Source organism: Bactrocera oleae, chromosome 6 (assembly GCF_042242935.1).
Source record: "Bactrocera oleae isolate idBacOlea1 chromosome 6, idBacOlea1, whole genome shotgun sequence".
Taxonomy (NCBI): Eukaryota; Metazoa; Arthropoda; class Insecta; order Diptera; family Tephritidae; genus Bactrocera; species Bactrocera oleae.
In genome coordinates, this window is record NC_091540.1 from 24628792 (window position 1) to 24656305 (window position 27514).

At 32.6% G+C, this 27514-nt stretch overlaps 1 protein-coding gene and 1 long non-coding RNA gene across 7 annotated transcripts in view; one reads left to right on the top strand and one right to left on the bottom strand.

Moving 5' to 3' along the window:
* Nucleotides 1–1523: 1523 nt before the first annotated feature.
* LOC106622981 (limbic system-associated membrane protein) overlaps nucleotides 1524–27514 on the bottom strand; it is a 79159-nt gene continuing 53168 nt past the window's right edge. The window contains exons 1-8 of one of the 6 annotated variants that reach the window (XM_036371515.2): nucleotides 20001–20121; nucleotides 17288–17372; nucleotides 16455–16793; nucleotides 15347–15616; nucleotides 15009–15106; nucleotides 5507–5809; nucleotides 5224–5394; nucleotides 1524–1763 (exon numbers count right to left, since the gene is read on the bottom strand). In XM_036371515.2, the coding sequence (XP_036227408.2) occupies nucleotides 1596–1763; nucleotides 5224–5394; nucleotides 5507–5809; nucleotides 15009–15106; nucleotides 15347–15616; nucleotides 16455–16793; nucleotides 17288–17372 (1434 nt within the window). In that variant the 5' untranslated portion in view covers nucleotides 20001–20121 and the 3' untranslated portion in view covers nucleotides 1524–1595. Of the gene's footprint in view, nucleotides 1780–3065; nucleotides 3332–5223; nucleotides 5395–5506; nucleotides 5810–15008; nucleotides 15107–15346; nucleotides 15617–16454; nucleotides 16794–17287; nucleotides 17373–17461; nucleotides 17487–17536; nucleotides 17561–20000; nucleotides 20122–27514 lie in introns of those variants that run through there. The other 5 variants (XM_070112223.1, XM_036371516.2, XM_036371514.2 and 2 more) reach the window with 5 other exon arrangements.
* LOC138857952 (uncharacterized) lies at nucleotides 13387–23155 on the top strand. The gene is made up of 3 exons (XR_011397199.1): nucleotides 13387–13633; nucleotides 22240–22422; nucleotides 22485–23155. It is a non-coding gene; the product is annotated as an uncharacterized lncRNA (long non-coding RNA).

Here is a 27514-nt window from a genome sequence, read left to right on the forward strand (position 1 = left end):
GTGCTCTCAACACTTGTGGTTCTAAATTTTTCATTTGCTTTGAAGGAAGCTTTTAATATTTAATGCAACTTGCAAATTAAAAAAATAGTGACTTTCTTAAGTTAATAAGTAAGGGATGACTATGTGTGACAACTTTATGAAAATTGATTAAAGAATTGTATAAAAATAATTCTCAGACTTTGGAGATCTGTATAAGAACATACATGTGCCACCAGACATGATATTATTTTGTTAGTTTTTAAACATTTAATTAAATAATTTTTTGAAGTGTATTTGCAAGTGTGCTATGTAATGGCAGCAGTCTTATTAGAATAAAATTACATTTAATGTTATAATTTAAAATATGTTTTTATTTGGACTAAATGTGATTTGCAATGTTTAGTTATTTTAATTATTTTATTCTCTATGTATTCTACACTCAAACATTTTTCTATTCATTTTGTTTAATATATGTAAGTATTTTTTCAATTTTCTGATATACATATGGTACGTATGTATACATGTCTTTTAAGTATATAATAATTGTAAAATACTGAAAATAAATTTTAGTCCTACTCAACTGATACAGCTTCTTCGAATCTGAGCACAAGGCATGGGCATAGGTGGTTTATTTCCTTGAACACTTCGAAAATGCATCATATACATATCTTGGCTTGACATTTCAGTTCGTACTTGTATTTAATGTTGGTTTTTATATTATTACATTATACAAATTTGTAAAGAGTTTTGAGTTGATATGCTTAACAAAACTTGACGCAATAAAAGTTTCCAAGCTACCAGTACTTAGCACACTCGTTTAAAAATATTTTACTTACTACTTTACCTAAATAAAATCCTTCAGCGTTAACGCCGACGCGAGATCCCTATATAAAGCTTCTAAAATCTAAAATTAGTACAAAAGAAATTAAATGTAAAACGTATTAATTTATTAATAATACTTATATCAATTTGTACAAGTTTTAAACATTGCGCGTCAAGAAGTTTTTCAGAAAAGAATTTCTTTGCTTTCTGCAGCCAACTTTACTTCGTAACGCGCCGTTATAATCGAAATTTTCGACGCTCAGCGTTGCCGCCGCGTTTAATTAGGTATGCGCCATACAAAACCTATGGACACGAGGAATTTTCGACAGTAATTTGCAGCGGCCGATTTTATTTAGGGACGCCATTTACACATACTTGTGTATATATTGACATGTCTTATTAACATTGAGAGCATAAACCATAAACCCTATTCGGACTTTTATTATAACCAGAAACATTTATATGACACATTGAACGCAAACAATTATAAAAAACATTTAAGTGCGGATTATTTTTATCCGTAAAATATGGATAGTTTGCAATATAAAAAGGATTCCAGTGGCTAGTGTTTCAAACTTTTATATTTTATGTATTATAAAAAGTTATGTTGTGAAACACAAAGTCTAAATAATACATATAAACAATTTGCAATAAGAATCGTTTTCCAGTAATTAGTGTTCTAAACTCTTAAAAAAAATTATTGTAAAACATAAAACAAATACTTAAAATAATAATTCAAATATTGAACTGAAGTGTAAGGCACATTTTTTAATGAATTATAAAGTAATAAGTCCTTAAATACAAACTTTTAAACTGTGAACAATTATATAGCCAAATACTGCCTTTATAATACTGAAATTATGTAAATGCTTCTTTCCATTCGAAATTCCCATTTTGTACTCCATATCTATGTCAAGTAAAAGGTCATGATTTCTGGTGTAGAATTGATGAATGTCACTAATCTGTAAGCAAAAATAACTTATGTGTAGCATAAATGGTATAAATAACTGATATACTTGTATAGAATATATATTACAATATATAAGTGACATATGTACAAATAAATACATTCAACAACCACTTATATAAATTTAGAACATCGAAATTATGTTATATAGATAAATAAATAAGATCGAAATGATGTGAAGACTTTTGGCTCACAATTCAGCATAAAGTCAATTATGAGCAGAATTTTGTGAAGTACCAACTATAGATGCATTAAAATACAAAAAGTTTTATATGTGCAACTTCAGAGATATCGTAAAGAAACCCTCGACTGAAAGTTGACAATATTTTATTGTACAAAGCCTTGCATTCGCGTAGAAGATTTTCTGTATCTGTAGGTCTTGACAACTTCTACAGAAATCGTTGTATGGTATCCCCAGTCTGCTAGCATGTCTGCCAATAAGACAGGGACCAGTTAGTAATCATTCTAGAGTTCTTATGTCATCCCTTTGAATTTTAATGATTGGCGGGACTTGTTGAGCAAGTTAAGTTTTGACTCCACCGAGACTCAGCTATATCTATAACATGTTTGTTTATTAAATACCTATAAGTAGTCTGAGGCATACCACAACGCACCGGCGTTCTGAGCTGTCCAAGTGCGATTTCTGATAAGATCAAAATCATAATCTAACCTAACCTCGCCAGAGGCATATAAATTCGCTCTTTATCGGAGTCTAGCTGTTGGGTGGTGCCAGCTCTGGCTAGTTCATCTGCTTTACAATTACCAGGAATATCACTATGGCCCAGAACCACTAAGATATCAAGACATTCTTTCACTATCTTTGATGAAACCCAATTTCCATTTCACAGCCGCTTGTCAATCCGTTTATATATAAATATTTCGTGTTGTGAGAAAACTCTTTGTCAGAACAAAAAGGCTTTTTTTAATTGCTATGATTATATGATATATAATATAGCTGAAACACAGTGCAGTGGTCTGGTAGTTGAAAGGCGATTCTGGTATCTTATTTTGCTGAAACGACACTACTTTCCACTCAATTATCTAGTTTGGGTCCATCCGTGTAGATACTTTTCCCAGTGTACCTGTCCGCCTCACTCCTACCCCACTCTTCTCTGAAAGGGAAAGCAATATTGGGGACCGAATTAAAGTTTAATTCTAAAGCTTTGAAAATCATTGGTATTGGGTAGAGAAACTTTATTTTAGAATTCCCCTTGTTATAAACGACTAATAAGGAAGATTCCCTTAGTCTAAGAGCTGACTTCGGCGCCAGTTGCTTACAGAACAAGAATGTGGGCAGTAAATATACATAAAATATTGTGTAGTGTCTGATTTGACGTTGTTCTAAGAGCTGCACTGGGTTATTTACTAGGTGCTCTTTGCATGTTTTCAATACTTCTTACCGTGTATTTCTTTTCCATTATTGGCCACCATACCAACATAGCCAATGAGTTACACGAGGCGTTAGTCCCCATGTGGGCCCCACCATCCTTTTATAGGTGCATAGTGTTATAGCTGCTTTCTTTACCATAGTGCCTAAGTTTGGTTTCCATGATAGCTTCCTGTCTAAAATAAGTCGCAAATAGCTTGCTTTATCTCCTATTAATAGCCTGGTACCATTTAACTTAATTGATTTATATGTGATATAAACTCAACCAAAATTGTTAAATTTAATATATTTCATATCTGAGGAAAACATCAAAAAGAGTAGCAGAAATCTGTATAATAGGGATATGAGGTTTACACCTATTTTCTCTATATTCAATGCTAAATCACACTATTTTTAAGAAAGTGGACAAGGTTCATTAAAATTTAATTTGATTAAAATATCACAATTATATTATATTATTGACACGGGTTTAAAGTCAGGTGGAAGTCCACAATCTGTATATCGGATATTCTTTACTGATTGCATTAGCGTTTGACATTACTTTAGTATACTCGACAACATGTTTCCACACAATTTTATGAATATGATTCACTTACAGGCCGATGTACTCGGCTTAGAATCTGTTAGAATATCGAAACATATTATATGTAGTATATGGGAGCTGGACCGAGTTCACACATTAAACTACAGTATATCCAGTGTTCCTTTTATTTTCTTAGGAAATCTTACATATTGACGAATATATATGGTATAAAGCCAAACGAAAGTTTGAAATTCTTATATTGAGCATATGGGGGCTAAAGGAAGTATTGACCCGATTTTTTTGGTATTACGACATATTATTACCAGAAAAAAATGCCAGAAAAATGTGCTATATGAGTTTCATGTAGAAAACTCAATACAATATATATGGTATAACCAAATGTCCAAAAATTTAATTTAAATTTGGTTGATATAGCTATAGATATAGTTTGAGAGTTATGTGTATTAAACCTATCAGGGAACGGGGCCACGCCTACTTCATCACTCATTTTCAAACCACAGGTACCCTCCCTAGTCCGATTCGATGTGGAAAGTAACAGATTTGCATCTTATTGTGGTTATTAGTTATGGCACTTTATATGTTTTTGATTAAAGACGTTTTATGCGCGTGATAATGGTCCGATTCCGAAAACCTGCAATACAAACCATCTCATGGTGCCAAGAAATATGTGTAATAAGTTTCATTAGGATATCTCAGTTTTAGTTGCATAGTTTCAGCTTGCATAGACGGACAGATAGTCACCCGAAATTCAACTCGCCTCGTCATCCAGGCGCCAAAAAAAAAGCACCTTTTGAAATTTAGAAATTCAGAAGTTGGCAACTATGTTTATAAAACAATCATTGAATTCGACAGCTTTCGTCAGAAATGATGCGTGAAGACGGACTTACTGGCATATCTAAATAAAAACGTTGAGCAGCGCGTTTTTTACTGCGGCAACTTTACGTCAAATTCCCACTTAAATTCTCAAATTAGTAAAAAAGAAATTAAATGCAAGACGAATTAATTTATTATTAATATCCATTTGTACAAGTTTTAAACATCGCGTGTCAATTAATTTTTAGAAAAATGACAATTTCTTCGTCTTCTCCAAACATTTTTACTTCTTAACGCGCTGTTAAAATCGATCTTTTCAACGCTCAGCGTTGACGCGTTTATTTAGTTATGCGTCATACAAAATCTTTGGACATGAGGAGTTTTTGACAGTAATTTTCCGCTGCCGCTTTTATTTAGGGACGGTAGTTAGGAGTTTGACGTAACGTCATCTAAAAACGGACGACTAGCGCGCTATTGTGGAACTGGACTGATTTAAAATCATTTGTGCGGTTACAGCGCCAATCAATGAATGCAATGTAAGCAAAAGATGCTAGTATAGTAGAGCAGTAGAGCGCTGACTGCTTTAGATAAACAACAAAGAATGGCTCAAGTGCGCAATTTGTTCTCGTAAGTATAGATATAAAATATTTTCACCAAAAATAAAAAAGTTTGATCGTTTTTAGAAGAAAAGCATATTGCAGCATATATTACCTCATTCCATCCATATTTATTCTTGGCTTGTACAATGGCCTCATATACTGCATTGTGCTCCAAATTTTTTATCACATGTGACATAATAAAGTGAGTGTTATCAAATCGGATTAACGTTGGATTTATATGATTTTCATGCCATTTTCCTGGATGCTGATACGTTTCATTCATCTAAGTGATATAATTATATTAATAAATTTTGGTGGAAGAAATAATAAATTAAAATTATAATCGAATAGTATAATGGCTTAAGCAATAACATACAAATAAAACAAAACCTTACCAATAGTCGTCTATACAAAAGCTTAATTTCATCGAGAGCAGGTATGGATTCAATAGTCCACGTTAAATTATAATGATCTAGATAGCCACTCAAAGCTGGGGATATGAAGTTAGCAGGACCCGGACGGCCAGACACTTCAATATATTTTTTCGTCCTACCAAGAGCGTTATCGGCAACGCAGCTATAATTTCCAAAGTCAGATGCTTGAAATTTCCTAATTATTAAGGTATATTTGTCATCATTTGACTGCATTGATCTTCTATCGGTAGGATCTAATAGAAAGGAGTTTTGATACCACAGCATCTGTAAGAATTAAAATTTGAACATAAATAATCTTTGGACTTATGCAAATCATAAATATTATTTTCAACAACATAGTCGATAAGTGCGGTAAACTTAGTATGGTAAACTTACTTTGTAATGCTACTTTTTAGGTAGTAAATTCAATATTCGTTCTTCGACGAAACCGTGAATGGATTACAATCACATTTGGTATCTTACGAACTTATATAATATTATATAGCCTCACTTATCCTCAGTACTATATTTTGCTTTATATCCGAGATATTTGTAGTAATATATAATACAATATAGGTATAAACTCAACCGAAAAGTTAAATTATAACTATATATTGGGCTTATGAGGAAACATCAACCAGACTGTTTAACAGGATACGCAATGTATTGGGGAGCACGAAATTTATTTCCACTAGCTTTAAATAGAATTATAAAAGAAGCACTCGTATTATTAGTTTTATAATGGAACTCCGTTCAAATTTATTTATTTAACATTTTATAATATTTATGTATTAAACAGCAGTTCCAATTTAATTAAAAATAAACGTAGCTGTGCTGGACTGGAAGCAAACCATCTGATTGCACGAAAAATGATGTCGTCCGAAAAATGAAGGATCAATTGTCGACGCGCTGTACCGCTGAGAAGTCGAGTTTTTTTATATTGTATCTGTGTGGGGATGTATGAGTGTGGTGTATTGTAGTAGGTTATCCTAGGGTGTGCCCTTATTTTCCTGGTGAAGCGGTGTACTTGGCGGGGGAGTTTATAGTCATTTAAACATCCTGGGCCCCCTAGGCGAATATTTTACCTAGTATTACACGTATATGCTGGTGCATGTATTTCGGCGTAGTGCTGATGGAGCAGCCGAGTGCACGGCACTTTGTGTATTTTGATATTGGAGTTGGTGCTTGAGGTAGTAAATTTTCGTCTTTATTTGATTTTGTAGTTGGTTTTACCACTTATTGTATTTCCAATTTTTTCTTTTATCGGTTTATTATGCGGATTTTTTTATTATTTGATTTTTCTGTATTAGCGGCTTTTCTTTGCAATTTCCTTTTTTTTTTTGTCGACTTATAGAATAGCGACTCCACGCCTGGCTCAGATATGGCCAGAATGGGTTTTCCTTTGAAACTTTTGAAGAGGGTGAGATTTATGATTTTTACCTACTTTTTTGAAGTGAGATTTGCAACTTGTAAAAGTGTTTCCCATAAACTACCCAAATGATGAGCGCTTAGATAAATGGGATAAGTGTGACTTTTGCTTTTTGTAAGTCTAGGTGCGTCACTGTTTCACATTGGGAGTATGGTGCTCCCTTAACTTGATTTTTGAATTATTTATAATTATGAAAATTGAGGCAACTATGAGCCACTATAGTAAGATAGGTGTCGATATTTCGACTTTCTAGGACAACTATACTGCGAACGATATTATGTATGGGCGTGGGCGATTGTGGCCAAGAATCGGGAGATTTGAATATCGTTTAGATTATTTGACAATTGTGATCAGGATTTTCGCTTGTATCATAATTGGCGAAAGCCATCCTGCGGGGTCGAAATTATTATTGCGAATAATGCGGATATTGACTCAGTACGATATGAAAACTAGTCAGATATCGCATTCCAATGGATCCCCTGTATTTTTATATTGTTGGAAATTAGTGTCCCACCAATTTTCTTTTGGTATATTTAGTTATATATTTGGATGATTTAGTTGTTTTATAAATATTTGTGTTGTTAACACTGGGGTTGTCAGAAGAAGCTCTGACTTGGTTTCTTGTGCAAAGTTGTGGCTTTAGTGGTAGTCGTACGACGTAGCGGCCATTATTTGATCGAGTAGTTGTGGCTTTGTGGAAGTCTTCACAATACTGATCTTCTGGGGTTGTTATGAGGGGCGTTTCTCTAACTCCCGAAATTTCCTTAATTGTGAATTAAGGTATTCATTGGAATTTTCGTCAACTTGAGTTGTTGTGGTGGTAACTGGTTCCATAACTAGTCCACTTAGTATCCAACTAAAAATAGTTTTTTGTGCCAGAAGTTTATTTGAAATTGTCTCAATACCTTCGAGTATTATCTGTGGTATGAGATCGCTGCCTAATAGAAGATCTATTTGAGCGGGAGTGTTGCAGTTGGGATCTGCTAGCTTTAGGTGTGAAACCTTTTGCCAATGCTTGCTTTTTATGTGATAGCTGGGAAGCATATTTGTAAGTTGCGGTAAGACTATAGCTTCTGCTTTAATTCTCTTATCCGCTTGGGGGGAAATTAAGGTAATGGGGCAGATTTTATTAGAGTTTTGCACTACTCAAAGTTGGCTTGTTTTGTTGGCAGTTGTAGCCTATTTTGTGCCCTAGACGCTATGAAAGATCGTTGTGATCCTTGGTCTATTAAGGCCCTAAGTTGAAACAGCTCTCCTAGGTGTTCGATGGAGATGACTGCTGTGGGTAGTAATACCCTATTTTGTATTTCGCTGTGAAGCGTTTGAGTTTTTTCAATTTCGGGATTTTGGTTTTTAGGAGTTGTTGTTACAACTAAACCTGTGGTTCGTTTTGTATAAGCGCTTCTTTAAGGTGATATGGGAAATTTGCTGTAATGAAGCATTGAGTGGTGTCTTTTGTGACAATATAAGCAATTGAATTTGCTTTTGCAATTTTTATATGTATGCGCATGTGACAAGCAATTTGTACATAATTTTTTTGATCTCACGAAATAGTTTCTTTCGTGAATTTTTAATTTTTTAAATATCTCGCAAGATTGTAGCTTAGGCCCTCTTGTGCATAGTTCGCATGACGTATGATTGTTCTGTTCGGAAGTGAACGATTGCGTTTTGTACCAGCTTCTGTTTAATTTGTTTCTGCTACTTGCTTGGGGTCTATTGAAGCTTCTTTTGAGGTCGTTTTGAACGTTTTTGGTTCTAACTAGTTTTTTGTCTACCCTTTCTGCTATTTCGTACTGGGTAGTAAGAAAGTCTTTCATTTGTTGCCACGTGGGGCATTTCTTTCGTGATGAGAGCGATTGCTCCCATAAAAGTAACGATTTTTCTGGTAATGCGGCGGTGCATATATTTACCAGAATAGGGTCCTAGCTGTCTGTGGGAATATTTTGTGTCGATAGAACCGACAAACAATTAGAAACAGTGGATTGTAGTCTAACAAATTCTTCACTTGTTTCTTTTTGAATTTTAGGCAAGTTTATTAGTGTCGTTACTTGGTTATCGACCAATATTCTTTCATTTTCATATCTTGCTTTTAGAGCTTCCCAAGCCAAATTGAAATTGTCGTCATTAAGTGCGAACTGTTTGACTATTATGCCTGCTAGACCTTTTGTTTTGTATCGGAGGTGATACAATTTTTGCGCTTTTGATAATTTTGGATGGTTGATGTATACGGCAGTGAACATGTCCCGGAAGGACGGCCATTCTTCATAACCTCCATAAAATATTTCTATGTCACATGCGGGCACCTCGAGATGGATGCCTGAACTTGCCTCTTGACTCTGAATTTGTGGCAGCTCTACTCTCGGATGTGGAGTAGGTGCAATCGCTTTTATTAGCTTTAATTGATCAGAAATCATAGCTTTTGTTTCTTCGTACTGGTCTAAGCAGTTTTCGTATAGTGCGTAAGCCGATGATTGAAAATCGTGTGGTAGATCTGAATTGTCATAATCTACTATGGCGTCATGAGCCGTTTGGAGACGAGTCCAAAAATTGTCAATATTTTGTTTTTTTATTTCCAATAACGATTCAGAGTTGTCTTTAATCGGTGAAGATGAAAATCGTTATCCTGTTAATCTGTCACTCTCAGAAATGAATTTGGTGGCACAAATATCTTTGCCTTTTATTTGCTTTTTGGTAACCTGTCTTGCGCGTGTAGCTTCTGCAGGTGTAATTTGAATTTTATCTACATTCATTATTTTGTATGTTAAAATATTTGTCAAAAATTATTAAAATTTTCTCAGTGTAAACTGTATTTACTAGCAATATGATTTTGTTGTGGTTTTATTTTGAATGTATTGCTTTAATTAATTTAATTATTAAAAATCGCACTTTTAATTCAATAATACTTTTTATGTCCTTATATTGATGTATTTAGGTACACCCTAATACACGGACTTGTTAGTATATATTTATGTGCTCGTGAAATTGAGAGCTCGTTGAAGAGATCAATACACTTTGTACGGAAGTATGCACGGATTGTTTGTGCGTATGTATGTTTAATTTCTAATGCAATTGAGTGCTCGTTGAAGAGATCAATCTGCTTTTAGTTTTTTTGTACGCAATCCTGCTTGTTTGTTACAAGGGGTATTGCGGGATGTATGCCAATGTGGACTTAGAAAATATGTACAACTACAATTGTATATGTTTTAATGTATTAAGTACAAATTTATTTATTTTTTTATTTTTATTTCTGGTAGTGTTAATTTTACTACAACGTTTATTATTGTATTTTATTTTATTTTTTGTAATTTTACAACTTTTTATATAATTTTCTAAATTTTCATAGTGTAATTGACCCAATGTATGTAGGGTATAAAAGCATAGGCATAGATTCTATGCCGTATGTATAAATATGGTAAATATGTATTATTTTCGCGGTACCAATAAAGCGAAAACAGAGAATTGATAATGCGCAGGTAGTTTACCGTCTTGGCTATAGGTAAATATTTTATTGTGCACAATTGTATTTGTTTGCAGTTTCTAAATTTCAGTTGTGAATATATATGAAATGTATATACATATATGGTATATATTGCACTTGGCAATTATATGTATAAAGAATATATGTACTGATTATGAATAAGTACATATATTTTTGCACTAAAGTATGCATATATGTTTGTATGTTTACTTTTATTTATATATTTTTTTGTTGTTGAATTTTGTGTGGTTAAATATACGAAGGTAAGCGTATATTAATAAAAAATTATTATTTATTGTTATTAATGTTTTAGAATATGTATGTGGATGCATAAACTGTATCTTTTCGATAAACATATGTGCAAAAATAAATAAAAGTGAAATGAATACGCTCACTTTGATTCTGTAGGGTATTTTGTGGAGGGTTTATGTATATATATATGCTGCCTTTATGCCTTCTGCGTTTTGTTCCAGTGTCTGTCCTCTTCGGCATCCAGCTGGCTAGCTCCTTATGCGTGTTAAATTGTTGTTTTTATGATCGTGTCCGATTATTTTAGTTTCGCGACCTCTTTAAGTTGTTCTTGATCATTAAAATCGCTTTATAATTGTATGTATTTTGTTTTTGATGCACACACTTTCATGTATATATGTTTGAGGGATCGCGCCCGTTTGTTTTGTTTTTGTTTATGTTTTATTGTTGAGATGCTTTTACATTTCGCGGCCAATTTGTGTTTTTTGTTTGTTTGAACCCTTTTGTATTTGTTGTTGTTTTTATTTTTTTAGGCTACACGCACTTTATATATTTATGTTTGTTTTGTTTTGTTTTATATGTTTTTTTTTTTGTCACTGCACTTCCCCGCACCGTTTGTTTTATTTTGTGGTTTGAATTCCTAATTTGCACTTATTTGAATGCATATTTATTAATATGTATGTTGTATGTACCAGTATATATTATATATTTTTGGGTCACTGAACTTTATAACACCGCACTGGTTATACATAAGTACATATATGTGTATATTTTTGTTAATTTTCCGAGGTGCCTTTCGGTAAGGCTCGAAGGACCATGTTTAACAGGATACCCAATGTATTGGGGAGCACGAAATTTATTTCCACTAGCTTTAAATAGAATTCTAAAAGAAGCACTCGTATTATTAGCTTTATAATGGAACTCCGTTCAAATTTATTTATTTAACATTTTATAATATTTATGTATTAAACAGCAGTTCCAATTTAATTAAAAATAAACGTAGCTGTGCTGGACTGGAAGCAAACCATCTGATTGCGCGAAAAATAATGTCGTACTAAATAAAGGATCAATTGTCGACGCGCTGTACCGCTGAAACGTCGAGTTATTTTATATTGTATTTGTGTGGTGATGTATGAGTGTGGTGTATTGTAGTAGGTTATCCTAGGGTGTGCCCTTATTTTCCGGGTGAAGCGGTGTACTTGGCGGGGGGAGTTTATAGTCATTTAAACACAGACGATCGGAAATCAGTATATGGTATTAGGGATATGAGGTCTGGACTCTGTAGCAACATGTTGCGAGAGTATAAAAATATAAATTGTTTGTGGAGCTTATGGTATACTCTTTTATACTTTCATGCTTAGAATAAACAAAAATATTAATGGAGTGGCAAGGCAATGGTCCACTTTTGTGCGGTTTTTATAATATAAAGGGTGAATTTCAAAAATAAATAAAACAAATATAATTTAATTTTATGGCCAAGAGTTTAGCTTTATTATAAATACAAGGGGTTACCATTATGTTTTAAAAATTATTTCGTGAAAGTGACCGCCGCGGTTGGCTCTAACAAATTCCATCTGAGAGAACAAATTTCGACCACTTTTTGTAACGATTGGGGCCGTATGCGACGAATATTCTTTTCCAAGGCATCAATCGTCTCGGGCTTATAGAGGGGCTAGGGTTTCAAGGTAAAAAAAATTATTTTTTTTGCGAATTTTTGTCGTAAATATGGATTGAGTAATTTTATTCGGACCTTTTGTATATTATTGAGCATACTTTCGACAATATAGGGTAATTTTCATCCAGGAATATTGAAACATAAGCCGGTAACAGAGCTTAACCCAGAACGTGTTGAGAAAAAAACAATTTGCGGTGTTCACCATAACTCGGTTGGAAACTATCCGAAAAAAAACCAAGAAAAATTAGTTAAATTATGATAAAATCTTCCCCCCAACGTTCTCTGATAATTTGTTTTTTCTTTAAAAAAATTTTGACGGCTATTTAAAGTGTAAACTGTTATTTCCCACTAAAAATTTCGCCATTTTGAGGGTGGAAAACACTCTTAATGAAAAGTTTAATAAGCGTAGGGGGACGGTATTTTATGTGTCGAAAATGTGTATAAAGTTTGAAATGAATCGGTGAAGTAGTTTTGAAGTGACAGTGAACACGGACTTTGAAAAAGTAGTTTTGAGAAAAATGCGTCTAAAGTTTATGAACTATTGGTTGAAGCGTTAAAGGCCATTAGATTAATAAGACAATAACTTTAAGAATATTGCTTCTATCGACCTAAAATTTTAAGGAAATATTCTTGAAATGTTAAAAAATAAGATAAGAAAAAAAAATCGAGTTTTCGAAAGTAAAAACACTTCCTTAAATTTGCACAGTTATCTTTTATTCCTGCAGTAGGACCTTCTGACCGGACGGAGACCTTTTTGCAAAATCACCGTCGATTATTCAATTATGTTCGATGAATATGTAAACAAAACATTAACATACATATGATTGGACATATGGCATCCGTCGTGGCCTCTTCTACTCTCCTCCTGCACCGTTATACAATATAACTACTATGTACAGCTGGTAAGTTTTGGGTAAGGCAGAGTGCTGATTTATATTAAGCCTCACAAATCACATTATAATCGATTAGTGATCGTATTTTAATCGTTATCGTTAAATTTTGTTATTGTTTTTTTAGAAACGTGTATTTATTCGTTGTGATAAAAACTGCTTCATTGCTGTATTTAACACTATTTTTTTATTATGTTTAAAAATTTGAAAAAACATTTTCAGAAGTCGAAATACATTTAAGAGAAAAATTACAAAAAATTTGAAATATTCATGAAATAAAAATGATTAATTTCAAATAATACGAAAGTTCACTACAAAATCTCAAAATTTGGACCCACAGGTTCAGGCTAGTTTTCAGTAAACCTTTGAATAGAAACTGCTGATTTTGGTAAGATAACTACGGGGTCATGGAGTTGTTTCTCCTGAACAATTATATAATATATATTTTTTGCCATAGGCTTAGTTATAGTTTGTTAGATCTGCATTTAAAGTCCAAAAATTTCAAATTTATTTGTACATTATACTTAATACACTACATTACATTTACATTACATTACACTTACATTTATATAATTGTAATTACACTATGCATATAAGTGTAAGTTTTTAAAGAAAAAGGTTTATTTGTCGCACTCATAGTTCAAGATATTTGTGTGTTTCTACACCTTAGAAATCATGAAATAAGGGTTAGCATAACTTGTCACACAATTGCGTTTTTAGCGTCTTTGATCACGCTTTAAAAAAATTACCCTAGTCGATCCAACATCGGGGTTTATCAAGAAAAGGGAAATACTGAAATATTTTGCTGTATCTATCACAAGATTATGGTTTCTGCTTTTGAGGTTTAATCTTGTTCACTTGAAGGTTGTTTGTAACACCTAAAAGTAATCGAGATAGATATAGAGATACATATATATCAGATCAGGATGACGATACGAGCTGAAATGTAAGCTGTAACTTGAGTTGAGTTGATATATCGTCACGTGGTCACTGCCACGCCGACAAAACGCTATAAGTCAAAAAGGCACAAAGTGCCATAACTACATATAATAATTTCCTTCTTGCCTTTTTATATTAAGGGTTTAGCGCTGAACATGAATGGAGTTCGTCTTAATCTTATATCCCTAATATCATCAATTGCATCTTCTGGTTGACATTTTGCACATCAACTCAATATATTAAATTCAGCTTCATCGGTTAGGTATATGTCAGATATATTCGATTTGAGGATGATTTTAATATATATTTCGATGCCGGGAAGTAGAATATAGCTATAAAAGTAATGGAGCCTATGACCTATAATAAAACTTAATAAAATACCAAATTTGAAAGTAATTCATTTAGGATTTCATAGAGTAATGAATGTTGAATTCTTCCGCAATATTTTTTAATATGAAGTTTTACCAACACCTGAAGGTATTTCCCCAGCTTTGATCCTTGCAAGTTGCAACAGCATGAAATGTTCGGTTAAACCGAAGCTTCGCCCTTTCTTATTCGTTTTTATTTATTTTTGGTTCGTTTGCAAAATATGTAGAGATGTTGTTATTTGTCCGCATGCAACTCTAATGTTATTGTGTGGACAAATCGAATAGCATTAAAAGTGGAAATTTCTGCAATACTTAAAGAATGCCCTAATGCTTCCAAAAATATTACTTTTTTAAAATAAAGAACTCTATCGAGAGAGTTATGAATACAAATAATAAAATAATCAATTTTTGTAAATTTTTGGACTTAAAAAAATATGAAATTTATACAATTTTTACCTCAGAATTCACATCTCCATGAACTATGCAAGCAAGTTCCACTTCATGACCTTCAGCTGCATGAACCCATGACTTCTCGACAGTTATCTCAGGTGGGGCTTTAATATACAAAATAAAAACAAAAACAAAAAACAATTATATTTGAATAATATGTATATATTATAATTTTCAAACATTTGCATATTTGCACTGATATGTAAGCTACTACAACTTTAATTTTTGTTATACAAATAACTATCAAATTTTTTATATTCTTATATTTTTATTAAAAATGTAACGTTTGTTAATTTTTTTTTTATAACCTAAATTGGTTTTATTTAACAGGTGTGTCAACCTACAAAGAATAGTTAGTTGTATGTCCATTGATACACGTTCTTTCACTCCATTATCCGCAGAGCACTGATAGATTCCAGCATGATGTCTATCGACGTTCTCCAGTATTAAGGTTGAACTATCAGATAAATGAGTAGGGCCCGCAAATACATCTTTTTTAAACCAATAAATAGTTGGTACTGGATTACCCGAAGCCTTGCATTCCAAGGTAACAGTACTGCCTTTGCGAGCAGTAACTTGCCCATTGTGCGGTAACGCACGAAGTGTTGGTGGTACTAAAAAGAAGGAATTCGATTCCAATATACTCATATATAAGTAAATAGAATAAAAATAAAGTATGAGAGTATAATCTTATGTTCTGTACTTAATAATATAAAAAAAAATGTCTGCAACATTTCAAGTAAGACTAGAGAATCTTGTGATTCGAGCCTTCTTTTATCCCTTCTTATTTTGTTCATATAATAATTTAACGATTTCTTCCCTTATTTTATCTTATATAATCGTTATTGTTAAATATTACGTTTTGATAATTTCTTCCAGTGATACCAGATTCAGTAGTTTCGAACACTATTTTTAATATATGCGTCAAAAAAGCATGTAACTATTTTATATTAAACTTTATACCAAAAGCACAAAAATCATTGTAGTGGGTTGTGAAGTAATTAATTAATTGAGATAAAAATATTTCACAGGTATTTCGATAAATAACGTAAAAAAACAACTGGAAGTTCGAATATCGTGGAGAGTCGCCACCCGTTAGACCATCTTTCTAGCAAAGTGGAAGAATTTAATAACATTTAAAATTGGGAATATATATGGCATCAAGTGTGATTATAGAAGGCGTGGGTATTTCTGCTTTTCAAATTGTGATATAAAGATGTTAAAGGAATGTTATGTATCACATTTGGCCAAGACGTCAAGCCTTTGATAAAATATGAGATGTTAGCAAACAGTGGGCGGTAATATTATTGTCCTATTATTAAATCATAGTCAACTGAGAAGACAATCGCCATTTTTTTGTTTATTATCTATTCCGGATATCTCAATGTTTAAATAAATATTTTATTTACTTTTCCTAACTAACGACTTAAGTTTAAAAATACCCATAAATACCTAAAATTTCCACAGTATGAACTTGATCCCGATTTTCTTGATCTCCAAGTTGGCAAATATAGTCACCAGCATCCTGGGTTTTCACACTTGCTATTTGAAGATTATAGTCCCCCACAATTTTGAATCTTTGATCTCTTGTTATTTTTAAGTGACCCGCTGTTAAAACAGAAGAACCTTTTCTCCATAATAGAACAAATGATCCAAGATTTTGAACCTTGCAAGGAAGTTCTATAGTTTCACCAACAATTACTTTATATAAATGTCCGCGTGATAGAAATTTAGGTGAAACTGCTGGGGAATCATGATCAGTTAATGTGAAAAGTCCATCCGAGTGAGAGACTGGAAGTAAATATAATAAATTGACAAAATTGTACATTATAATGAAAATCATAATTCGAAATTCCAATAAATCTAAGTATAATTGCAATAAATGCTAAGTATATTTTCTTGCTCAAAACGACTTCACAAAATATTTTATAGAGGTTTTTAAAAATATAGATACTTGCGCACATTAGAAAAATTAAAATTATAAATCAAATGTGTGAGTAAATAGAGTTCTTTGTATGTACAAACCAAAAACAGTTTCAGGTAGTCGTGACTAGCTGCATTCTTTTATTAACATTTACATGATTCTTCTAATGTATTCTTCTACCAAATTAATTATTTTAAAAATATTTTTTATTTTTTCTCCTTAAACACCAATCTCGCATAGAGCCAATAACAAAATAAGTAATGATTATATAGACGGCCACAAAAATAAAACGCAACAATAAAACATGTACATATGATATAAGTATATCCATACATATTTATACTTGTAGGTATACACTTGCCTGTTGTTTTTATGTGAAATATTATTGCCAGCAGAAAAAAAATTGGCCATGTAAATCGATGAGACGCACTAAAAATGCACTCCATCTGTAATTAAATAAATAAAAAATATGTTATTCTTTGAGCTATTGAAATACTAAGACAATACAATAAATTGAATTATTCTCTCTAATCACTTAAACAAATTCAGTTAAAATGATCTCAATGTGGTCAACCTCGTTCATATATAAATGTAAATAGCTGATAATAACCTCACACATCAATTGTATATATATATGTTAGTTGGAGTATAGTAGTCGATAGAGAACCGTACTTCAAAATATAGACTATGAATAGCTATCGGAGCACAATCACAGGCAAATGAGTCGCCAGTGTGTCATCCCTTCTCATAGGATAGTAAACAGAAATGTCAAAATCAGGTACCTACTCAAGATCAGTTGCGTAGAGTGTATTGCAAGATACAATAGACTTTTTGTTTATTTATGTAAAATTCTTTTTGCTTTCATACATATTTTTTGTGATAGTTTGAGTCTCTATAACTACCATATATTCATGCGTAACTTGATTACTATTACATTACTCCGTTGGAAAGCTTGTCCTGTCCTTGTGCGTCTTTTTCAGTATATGCCATTCATCAGCGGAGAGAACAATAATTTTTTTCAATCAAATACATACATATGTTAAATTTGTGCCTGAAAAAGTTTTTTTGCGGGAAGCTCTTTTTCATTGCTTTGATATGAAGAAAATATGCCGAAGATCTTCGCATTTTGATGAACATGCTCTAGCTGGACAAACGTGGCTTGCAAAGTTTAAAAGTAGGGATTTTGGCTTGGAAGACGGAGAACGACCTGGGCGGAAAAAAGTTTAAAGATGAGAAACTGGAAGCATTACTTCATGAATATTGTTGCCAAATACAAGAAGAATATTTGGGAGTCACGCCAGCAGCCAGTTTAAGTAAGCAAATTAGGTGCCATTTTTCGAAGACGATTAGGCATGTCAGAAATACTGCTTGAACGCTAAAAAAATTCGTTTCTGCATCATTGTGATGGAAAATGGATTCATTACAACAACCCTTTACTCAACGCGTTCATAGGGAACGAAGAGAGGGATTGCCAACAAACGCCATTAAAAAACTGAGTAATTTAGCGCAGAAATTAATTCAAATCTATATAAAGCTCTTAAATTTTAATGAACTTTATAAATTTCTATTTCTATATGTTTCATGTTTCAATTTCTGGCAAAATTTGAACAATGTTGTCAAATACTTTAAACAGCTCTTCTCAAAGGTGTAAGGGTATATCTGCGTTTATAAGTATACTAGCTTCAGTAGCCTTTCACAAAGCCAATTGATATTATAGTAGCCAACGTATACATGTGTTTTACCATTACCATCGATGTATTTAAAATAATAATACATAAATACAAACAACACTGTAAGTTCATGTAATATTGTATATATAAATAGCTATAAATAATATAAAAAACTGGAGTTTTAAATGCAATTCCCTTTATAAAAAATTAAGGACATTTATCAATTAATTTTTTACTTACGTCCATATTAAAATGGTGTTTGATGTCCAAAATACTTATATACTTACTCAAATATTAACAAAAAATACTTAAAGATTTCTGTATTTTTGCATTAGTAATGTTTGATGAAACGCCAATTTTCTTCATTAATATGTCTCTAAATTAACTCGTAAAAAACAAATTCGTTATACTAGTTACCTTATCTAAAAAAAGGCAATTTTGAAAATTATAATAATATTTCTGACCACTCACAAGGGTCTTTCTTATTCACCTATAAAAGAAGTATTTTGATTTATCCAGTACATACTTTCAAAAAGTACATTGGATCAATGAACTTTAGTAACAAAAAGGATGTATTATCAAAAATTGAACTATCACATTGCAATATGTATGATAGTTCTTCCGCTTTAATTCTTCTATAAGAAGTCTATAGAACCTTACTGCATTTAATGACGGAATACCGTTATATGATGTTAAGATGAAAATGATAAACAGTAAATAAAATTTGAAAAGTCCAAACCTAAAACCCGTTGATGAACAAAATATCAGTAACTGCACTTTTTCTAAAGCATCTACATTTATATATTTGAGTTTTCAGCGTTTCTATCTTTATTTGATGATTATAATGTAGTAGTAACACATTATTGAGTTCAGAGTATAGTTAAACTTATGTTTATTATATTGTATATATAAATATATATTGTATATATAATATATAAATATATATATATATACATACAAATATATATTGTATATATAATATATAAATATATATATATATATATTTATATATACATACGCAAACAGGTCATATATACAAATAATATTCATTGTACATAGGAGGACATGTACATATGTATATGTATGTATATTAAATAATGCACTACGTTATCCTATAACAATTCCACATCTACATATTCGTGCACACTGACATCGGGTATTTTTTCAATAGATAGTATGTAGGTATATTCAATGAATATTTAATGATGTACTTAAATCATAATAATTGAAGAGTTAAGTTTTCAGTTTAAGTCTTATGCAACTATTTTTTGTTTTTTTCTTTGAAAAATAAAAATCATACGGCGTAAATCAATAGCTCTCTGCCACTAAAATTTATCGTGCCAGTATCACAAAAACTTCAATTCTTGCTTTCAATGTAATATTATAAATGCAGTCCATACTTACTTCAAAAAATGTAATTCACCAATTGAAAATTTATATATTTTATTTCACTTAGTTAATATTTTTATATAACACTACAGAAAAAACACATCAGTTTTAATAATAGCTTACACAAATTTCTATTGGAATCGTCCTAGCGTAAATCAGTACGCAGACTCGAGAATTCCTGAGCTTTCCTGAGCTTTTTCATAGAAAACCATAAGAAATAGCTTAACGTTGTATTATTGTCACCTTTATTAACCCTTAAATTTAAGTGATATGATATTATTATCTGACATTTTTGCAAACCCATGTGCAATTGCAACGGGAGGGTATCCCAGTTTAATTCAAGGCAATTTTTTTGCTTATTTCAATAAAAATAATGAATTAAGTAATTTACATCTACATTATCTAAATAATAATTTATTTCATATAATTTCGAGTCGGCTTCTATAAGAGGTAATAAAATAAATTGCTGAAATATAATCAATATTTGGCAAATTTATTTTAGATAAGTAAGGTAGTACAATATTTGGACGCATCTAAACAATTGACACTCTTGTAATTTGTAAGAATTAAATACGGATGATTTTAAGATTCCTGTGAAATTTAATAAAAATATAAATATTTTGCGATAAGAATCAGTATTCACTTTGGACGAATTTTGAACCAGATTGGCAGAAAATAACTTAAACTACAATACAATTAATATTCATATATAAAATCTACAATATTGATTTCATTATAAAAACAAGTAAGGAAAGAAAGCAAGTTCCGATGTTACCTAACATTTTATACTCTCGCAATTCGAATAAATCAAATATATGGTATATGGTATAAAAGGAAAACATTAATTAAAATATGGGAAATGCCAATTTCATTCTGAACTAATGAAAATTATTATATGTAGTATTATATATTGAGTAATTCGTGGATCGATATCGCACATTTTCGGCATTAAACTATTGTATATCCAATATTATACTTGCTAAGATATCTTACATATTGACTGATATATGTGGTATAAAGCCAACCGGAAGTTTGAAATTCGTATATAATTCTTACCAATTTTCTTGTATAAGGGATATGAGAGCTAGGGAATATTTTGTCCCGATGGTATCCAGTTTTGGTGTGAAGACATACCAGAAGTAGAGGCTTTCTAAATTTAATTATGAACCTTAGAGATTGACCAATATATAAGGAATAAAGTCAAGCGGATGCTTGAAAATCCGTATATTAGGTATATGAGGACTAGAGGAAATATTAAAATCCATTTTTGTCAAGAGAATACACTGTTATTAAAAAGAGTTTTCTAAATTTTATTAAGATTTCTTAATATAGACCGATAAATGGGGTATAAAGTCAACAGGATGTTCGAAAATATTTATATTAGGCCTTAGCCCTTAGACCTGATATTACCCTTTTTTGTCAAAAGGGCATCCATGCTCAATACTAGACCTCATGGGTTGACCGATATGTTCGTTAAAAAATCAATGCACTGATGTCCACATATTTGGTGTCTGGGTCCTTAAAAAATAATGGTTTGATTTCGACAATTTTCGGCTGCAAGATTGATGGCACTATGGAAGAATGAAATGGAATTAAAAAGTTTGTTATGTGGTTGTCATCCGATTTCTCCCAGTGTTTGATAGGAATGTCTGGATAATTTCACACACCAAATTTTGTTGAAATTGAACAAGTAGTTTCTGAGATGTAAGATTTAACCTAAAAGTGGGCGGTGCCACTTTTTAAACCTACTCTTATGAAGCCCTTCTCCACCATCTTGGTTGTGAAATTGAATGCTTGTGGCGTATTTATCAGCAAGTTGGGTTAAGTTAGCTTCAGCGGTTTGAAAGAAATGTATATAATTTAACTGTTTTAGGAGAGGGGCCACGCCAACTTTTAAAAAGTTTTAGCCCACAGGTGTCTCTTAGTTTGCGGTTCAGTTATGGCAATTTATAAGTTTTCGTTTAAACGCCTTTTGTGGGCGTGGCAGTGTTCCGATTACGACCATCTGCAATACCAACCTCCCTTCGGTGCCAAGAAATATGTGTACTAAGTTTCAGCTTGCACAGCCAGACGGACGGACGAACAGACAGTCAACCAGATTTAAACTCGTCTCGTTATCCTGATAATTATTTAGGTGTTACAAACCACCGTTAGGCGTCTGTACCAACACGTTGTGGTTTTAAGTGATTTTGTGTAATACATTTGTTTAATTCCTTTACAACATAATTTATTTCATAATATTCATATTGCGTAGACATTCATTTATACTCGATGCGGAAACGAAGGTGACCTTAGTAAATCAGCGAACTTCCCATAATTTGAAGTTCCACATTACAGGCGCATTAAATAGGCAGTTTGATATGGTGGCTTCCCATCGGAGCCCATGACCACCCAAGTCGTCGTTAACAGTAACTGTAGAAGTGCAGATAATGCGATGGTGTATATTGAAATGAAAATTAAATATTTTAACATTACCTTAATACTAATTTTAAATTTCAGCTGCTCGAACGTGCTGAGGTGCAATCGCAGCGTCAGTTGAGTAAGGAGCGAGTGTTATAGCAAATCATGCTTTTCATGCCTTTGCAAGGAATGCTGCAAATGGTGGACGTGTACCTTAGTGACAAAACTACACAACAAACCCTAGATAGATAGATTTCAGTAGAGGTATGCACCGCGACCTATAGTCTACTGTGCCTTCCCCTAAGTCACAACGACTCATCTAGCCCCAGCATATTGATGAACTCCAATATACTGCTACGTGCTAATGAAGCGAAGGTGCTAATGAATGCTTGGAAACATGGATCTCAGGGCCTTGATTCTGCGTCTGCAGACTGCTGTGCAGTCCACTAGCAGGTGTTCTGGGGTTTCCGGCTCCATGTCACAGAACCAGCAGTTTGAAGAAGAGACTAAGCCCATGTTGAATAGATGCTTATTGAGCCTGCAATGGCCGGTGTAGAACACAACAAGCAGCCGGAATTTGTTACTCGGGAGATTGATTACGGTTTTAAACCGTCTGAGGTCGTAACCCTCCATTAGCAACCAGGTATGGCGCATGCCTTGGAGTTGTTGCCAATCTCTCTCCCTGCCTGCTCTTTCCTCCTTACGGAGCAGATCTTTAATGGTATGTGGACCAACCGCTACGCATGGTATGGTCCTACCATTTTTGAGGAGGCTGCAGAGTAGGCCAAGTGTTAGTGGATATAAATGTGAAAAATATAAGTGTATAGTTCATTTAAAATCGAAAAAATACGTTTTTTTAAACTTAATAGATGAAATTTTCAATTTTAAACGTTAATATCTCGAAAACTACATGTTAAATAATTAACACATTACACATATTCTTTCGCGCAGTAACTGTTTCATTCACTCAGTCGCGCTTCAAAAATATAACCCTTTTCGGTCCAACAAAGCGGTATTCATAATTCATTCGCGTCAAAGTCCTTTCTGCACTGGCGGCCTTTAACCGCGCTTCAAAAAATTAACCCTGATCAATTCATCACCCGGTGTCCATACTTCCTTTGCGTGCTGAAATGAGTTCTATTCGTCCATACCATCACATCGTGGTGAAAAAGAAATTGAGACTGTTACATTTCCTCCAAATTTTTTTCTCAAGAATTTATTTATTTACATCTAAGTGATCTGAATTCTACAGAATTCAGCCGCTGCAACCATTAAGTTACTTGAAAAAAATGTGCAAAATGTGTTAAATATATATTTATATATACAGTGATGTGCGATAAAATAAAGCCGCACAATCGCTGACGATGTTACTTCATTTAAAAGTTTTTTGTGAACCTAATATTCTATGAACTAACGGTAGATAAATAATAGCATAGTCTTTGAATATTATTTAAGTATTTCTAAAGTCAATTGCGAGTTCATTTTTTGCAAATCAGTGAAAGTGTGCTATTAACTGTGCAAACACGTGTGTTTTAAAATAGAGCCAAACGATAAAATTAAACATTTTGCGAAGCGAAAAAACTTTATTTGATAAAATTTTCAACAAAACGTGAGTAAAGGGTTTTAATTTTATACATTTAATGTAAATTTTGTTGTTTCATATAAAATAATAAAAACTTTGAGTTTACAATCAAAAAGCCAAAAGGAAATAGCTCGAATAGTTGGCTGCTAAACAAAAATGGTTGCGAATACAATAAATTGTAAAGAAAAACTAGAAAATAGAGGTAAAAAATCCAAAATCAGTGCAGTTTTTCAAAGGCGAATCCTGAGTCAGCTGAGAGAAAATCCGTTTGTGACCTCTTCCGCCCTTAAGAAGCAATATTCTTTGAATGTGAATGCTTTAACCATTCGAAAGTTATAATCAAAAACAATTTGAAAGCTAAAGTTGCTCGGAAGGTACCGTTTCTAACCATAGTCAATATAAAAAAACGGTTAAAATTTGCCGATGATCGTGCTAAATGGCCAGTTAGTAAATGGCAAAACATTCTTCGGTCAGATGAAACCAAAGTGAATTCTTTCAATTCAAACCAAAGTAGCCTTTCTGTGCGAAGACCGCCCAATACCGAATTCCTTCCACAACACAATAAAAATACGATAAAACATTGCATTAAACATTTTAAATGAAATCAATTACCTAATGTGGAGTTTAATATGCCCCTACAATTGGTCTTTCAACACGATAATGAAACACACATCGAAGCGGACAAAGGAATGGTTGAGACAAAACAGCATCACAGTTTTAAGCTAGCCCCCGCAATCACCAGACCTCAATCTTATATAAAATTTATGGCGGGAGTTATTATTCTTTATCCTATCCATTAATTATTTCATTAAAAATTACAGGTTTCAAATCACAGGAAACAAATAAATTTAAATAACGTATTCTGGCTCCATTTCAAAGCACAGCTAAACGGGACTAATGAGTTTTTAATTTTGATTTTAGACTTAAGACTTTTAATTGGTATCTTAATACCAATAAAGTCTGCGTTCACCCGATACATCCTCCTAAGTGAAGCAAAAACAAAATGTAAATAGGTAATTCAGCTCAAACCTTCTGCATATATTATCATTCTTAAGTTCAAAATGCAAAAACTAAAATGTATACTCCTATTTTCATTTCTGTGACAACGGGACCCTAGTGTAAGAACAAGTAAACATAGGCACCATTAAGTCTGCGTCCAGTTAGCTTGAATTGGAAATACCGTTACTTCTTATGAATGTGTTCGTTCTTTTTGCGTAGATTCTATTGTGTTTTAATATAATTAGTCGTTTTAAGAGCTCGTGACGCGTTTTAATAATATTAAAAAAAATTAAAACCAAAGGAAACGAAATTAGTTTGTCAGAAAGAAAAATTATTATTAAGTTGTGGAAAGATGGCGAAAGTTTCAGAAAAATTGGGAAAACTATTGGAAAAAAATTTAAAAAAAACCGGAATTTTAACGTAAAAACCGTGATTTGGCCGTCCGAAAATATTATCCGCCCGGGAAGAACGGAAAATAATAAATATGGTGAAAGTTAACCCTCGAATTACGTCCACAAAGATTATTGAAAACGTAAATATTACCATTAAAAAAACAATTCGTACCCAAACTGCTAGAAAAATTTTGCGAAAAGCTGGATATCATGGTAGAGTCGCTCGAAAGAAACCATATATTTCACTTGTAAACAGGCGAAAGCGCATTAAATTTGCTTATGATTATATAAATAAGTCGCCGGAATTCTGGACACAAGTAACATTTTCGGATGAAAGTAAATTTTGCATTTTTAGCATAAAAGGTCGACAAATTGTATGGCGCAAGTCAGGAACTGCCCTTGAAAAGTAAAATCTTTTTGGTACAGTTAAACCCGGAGGTGGCGGAATTATGGTGTGGGGTTGCATGGCGGTTGGTGGTGTGGGTAGGTTGAATTTATTGAATCCACAATGGATAAATGGGGTTATTTGAACATTTTAAAAAACAATTTGAAAGAAAGTGCATAATTTTTCTTAATCATTTTTAATACTTTTGTAACTAATTTTAAAGCTGAACGCAGACTTAATGGTGCCTATGTTTACTCCTCCCTACACCAAAATCCCGCTATCACAAAAATGAAAATAGGAATATACATTTTCGTCCCTGCATCCCGAACTTAAAAATATAAAGAAGAAACACATGTAGAAAACTTGAACTGAATTACCTATTTACATTATGTTTTTACTTTACTTAAAAAATAGTGTCGGGTGAACGCAGACTTTATTGGCTATGTGTATATACTCCATGCATTGTTTCTTTTCTACCAATAAAAAAAAAACTTGACAAAAACAACATTTCTTGAAATATATTGATTTAAAATATATCTATAGTACTGGCTCTAAAATAATTTTTTTTTTAAATCTTCTTACTCTTACGTGAAGTACATTTCCGTGAGCGAAAAGGGAATTTTTCCCTTAATTTATGTATATAAATATTTACAAACATATTTAACGCACTTTGCACATATTTTTCAACTCACTTAGTTGTTGTTGTTGTAGCAGCGGCTAAATTCTGCAGAATTCAGATCACTTAGCTGTAATTACCAATTCAGCGACTTAAACATTTTTTTGTGCAAAAAAAATACTGCAGATATGTAACAGTCACTATTTCTTTTGCGCCACGATCTGATGGTATGAACGTATATCGGAGATCGTCGAACTGCTTTCCGCACTTGCGGCCTTCGGCCGCGCTTCAAAAAAATAACCCTGATCGGTCCAACACCGGGGTGTTGATAATTCATTTGCGTCAAACTCCTTTCTGCACTAGCGGCCTTCGGCCGCACTTCAAAAAAATAACTCTGGTCGGTCCAACACCAGGGTGTCCATAGTTCCTTTATACCGAACTCTTTTCAGCAGCGGAAAAATTAAAAGAATTAATTTAAATGTATCACATTTTTTTTTATTTTTAATGCATAATGCAAATACAATTATTGAAAATATTCACTTTGCGCCCACGGATTTGGGGTCGGCTTTAGTATACCGTCCCAGGCTTTCGGGGATAAAATGGGCGGACATAGGAGATCCTCCAGATCAAGAATATAGGTATATATAAATAGCCGCGGGAAATTTATAGTTTTCGAGATATTTACGTTTAACGCTTTGGTTAGTTACAGTTCCTTTGAGTACATAGGTAGTTGTTTATTTCTTTACATGTACATACATACGTACATATATAATATATTATTTGAAATACCTATATAGGAGACCATCATCTTTCACATTAAACTTTATTTCAATCGTTTAGTGGTTTTTTTTTGCATTTCTGTGAAAACTTATTATAGTAATGTAGATTTCTTTCATACCATCAGAAAGTAGAGATTTCAACAGATCAAAATTAGGATATTTTCCGATATTAAGTCAAAATAGGGTGGAAAAACAAATATTTTAAAACACAAAATTACAACTTTTTTGGGACGTAAATATGTTAGTTTACCTTAATTACGTGAAAAAACATGTTTTATTTGTATTGTTTACATCGAGACTTTCTGTCCATGCAAGCCATAATTTGATCTAGAAACTGGGTAGACTTTGGTAGTATACATATATGAAGTATCCCCCG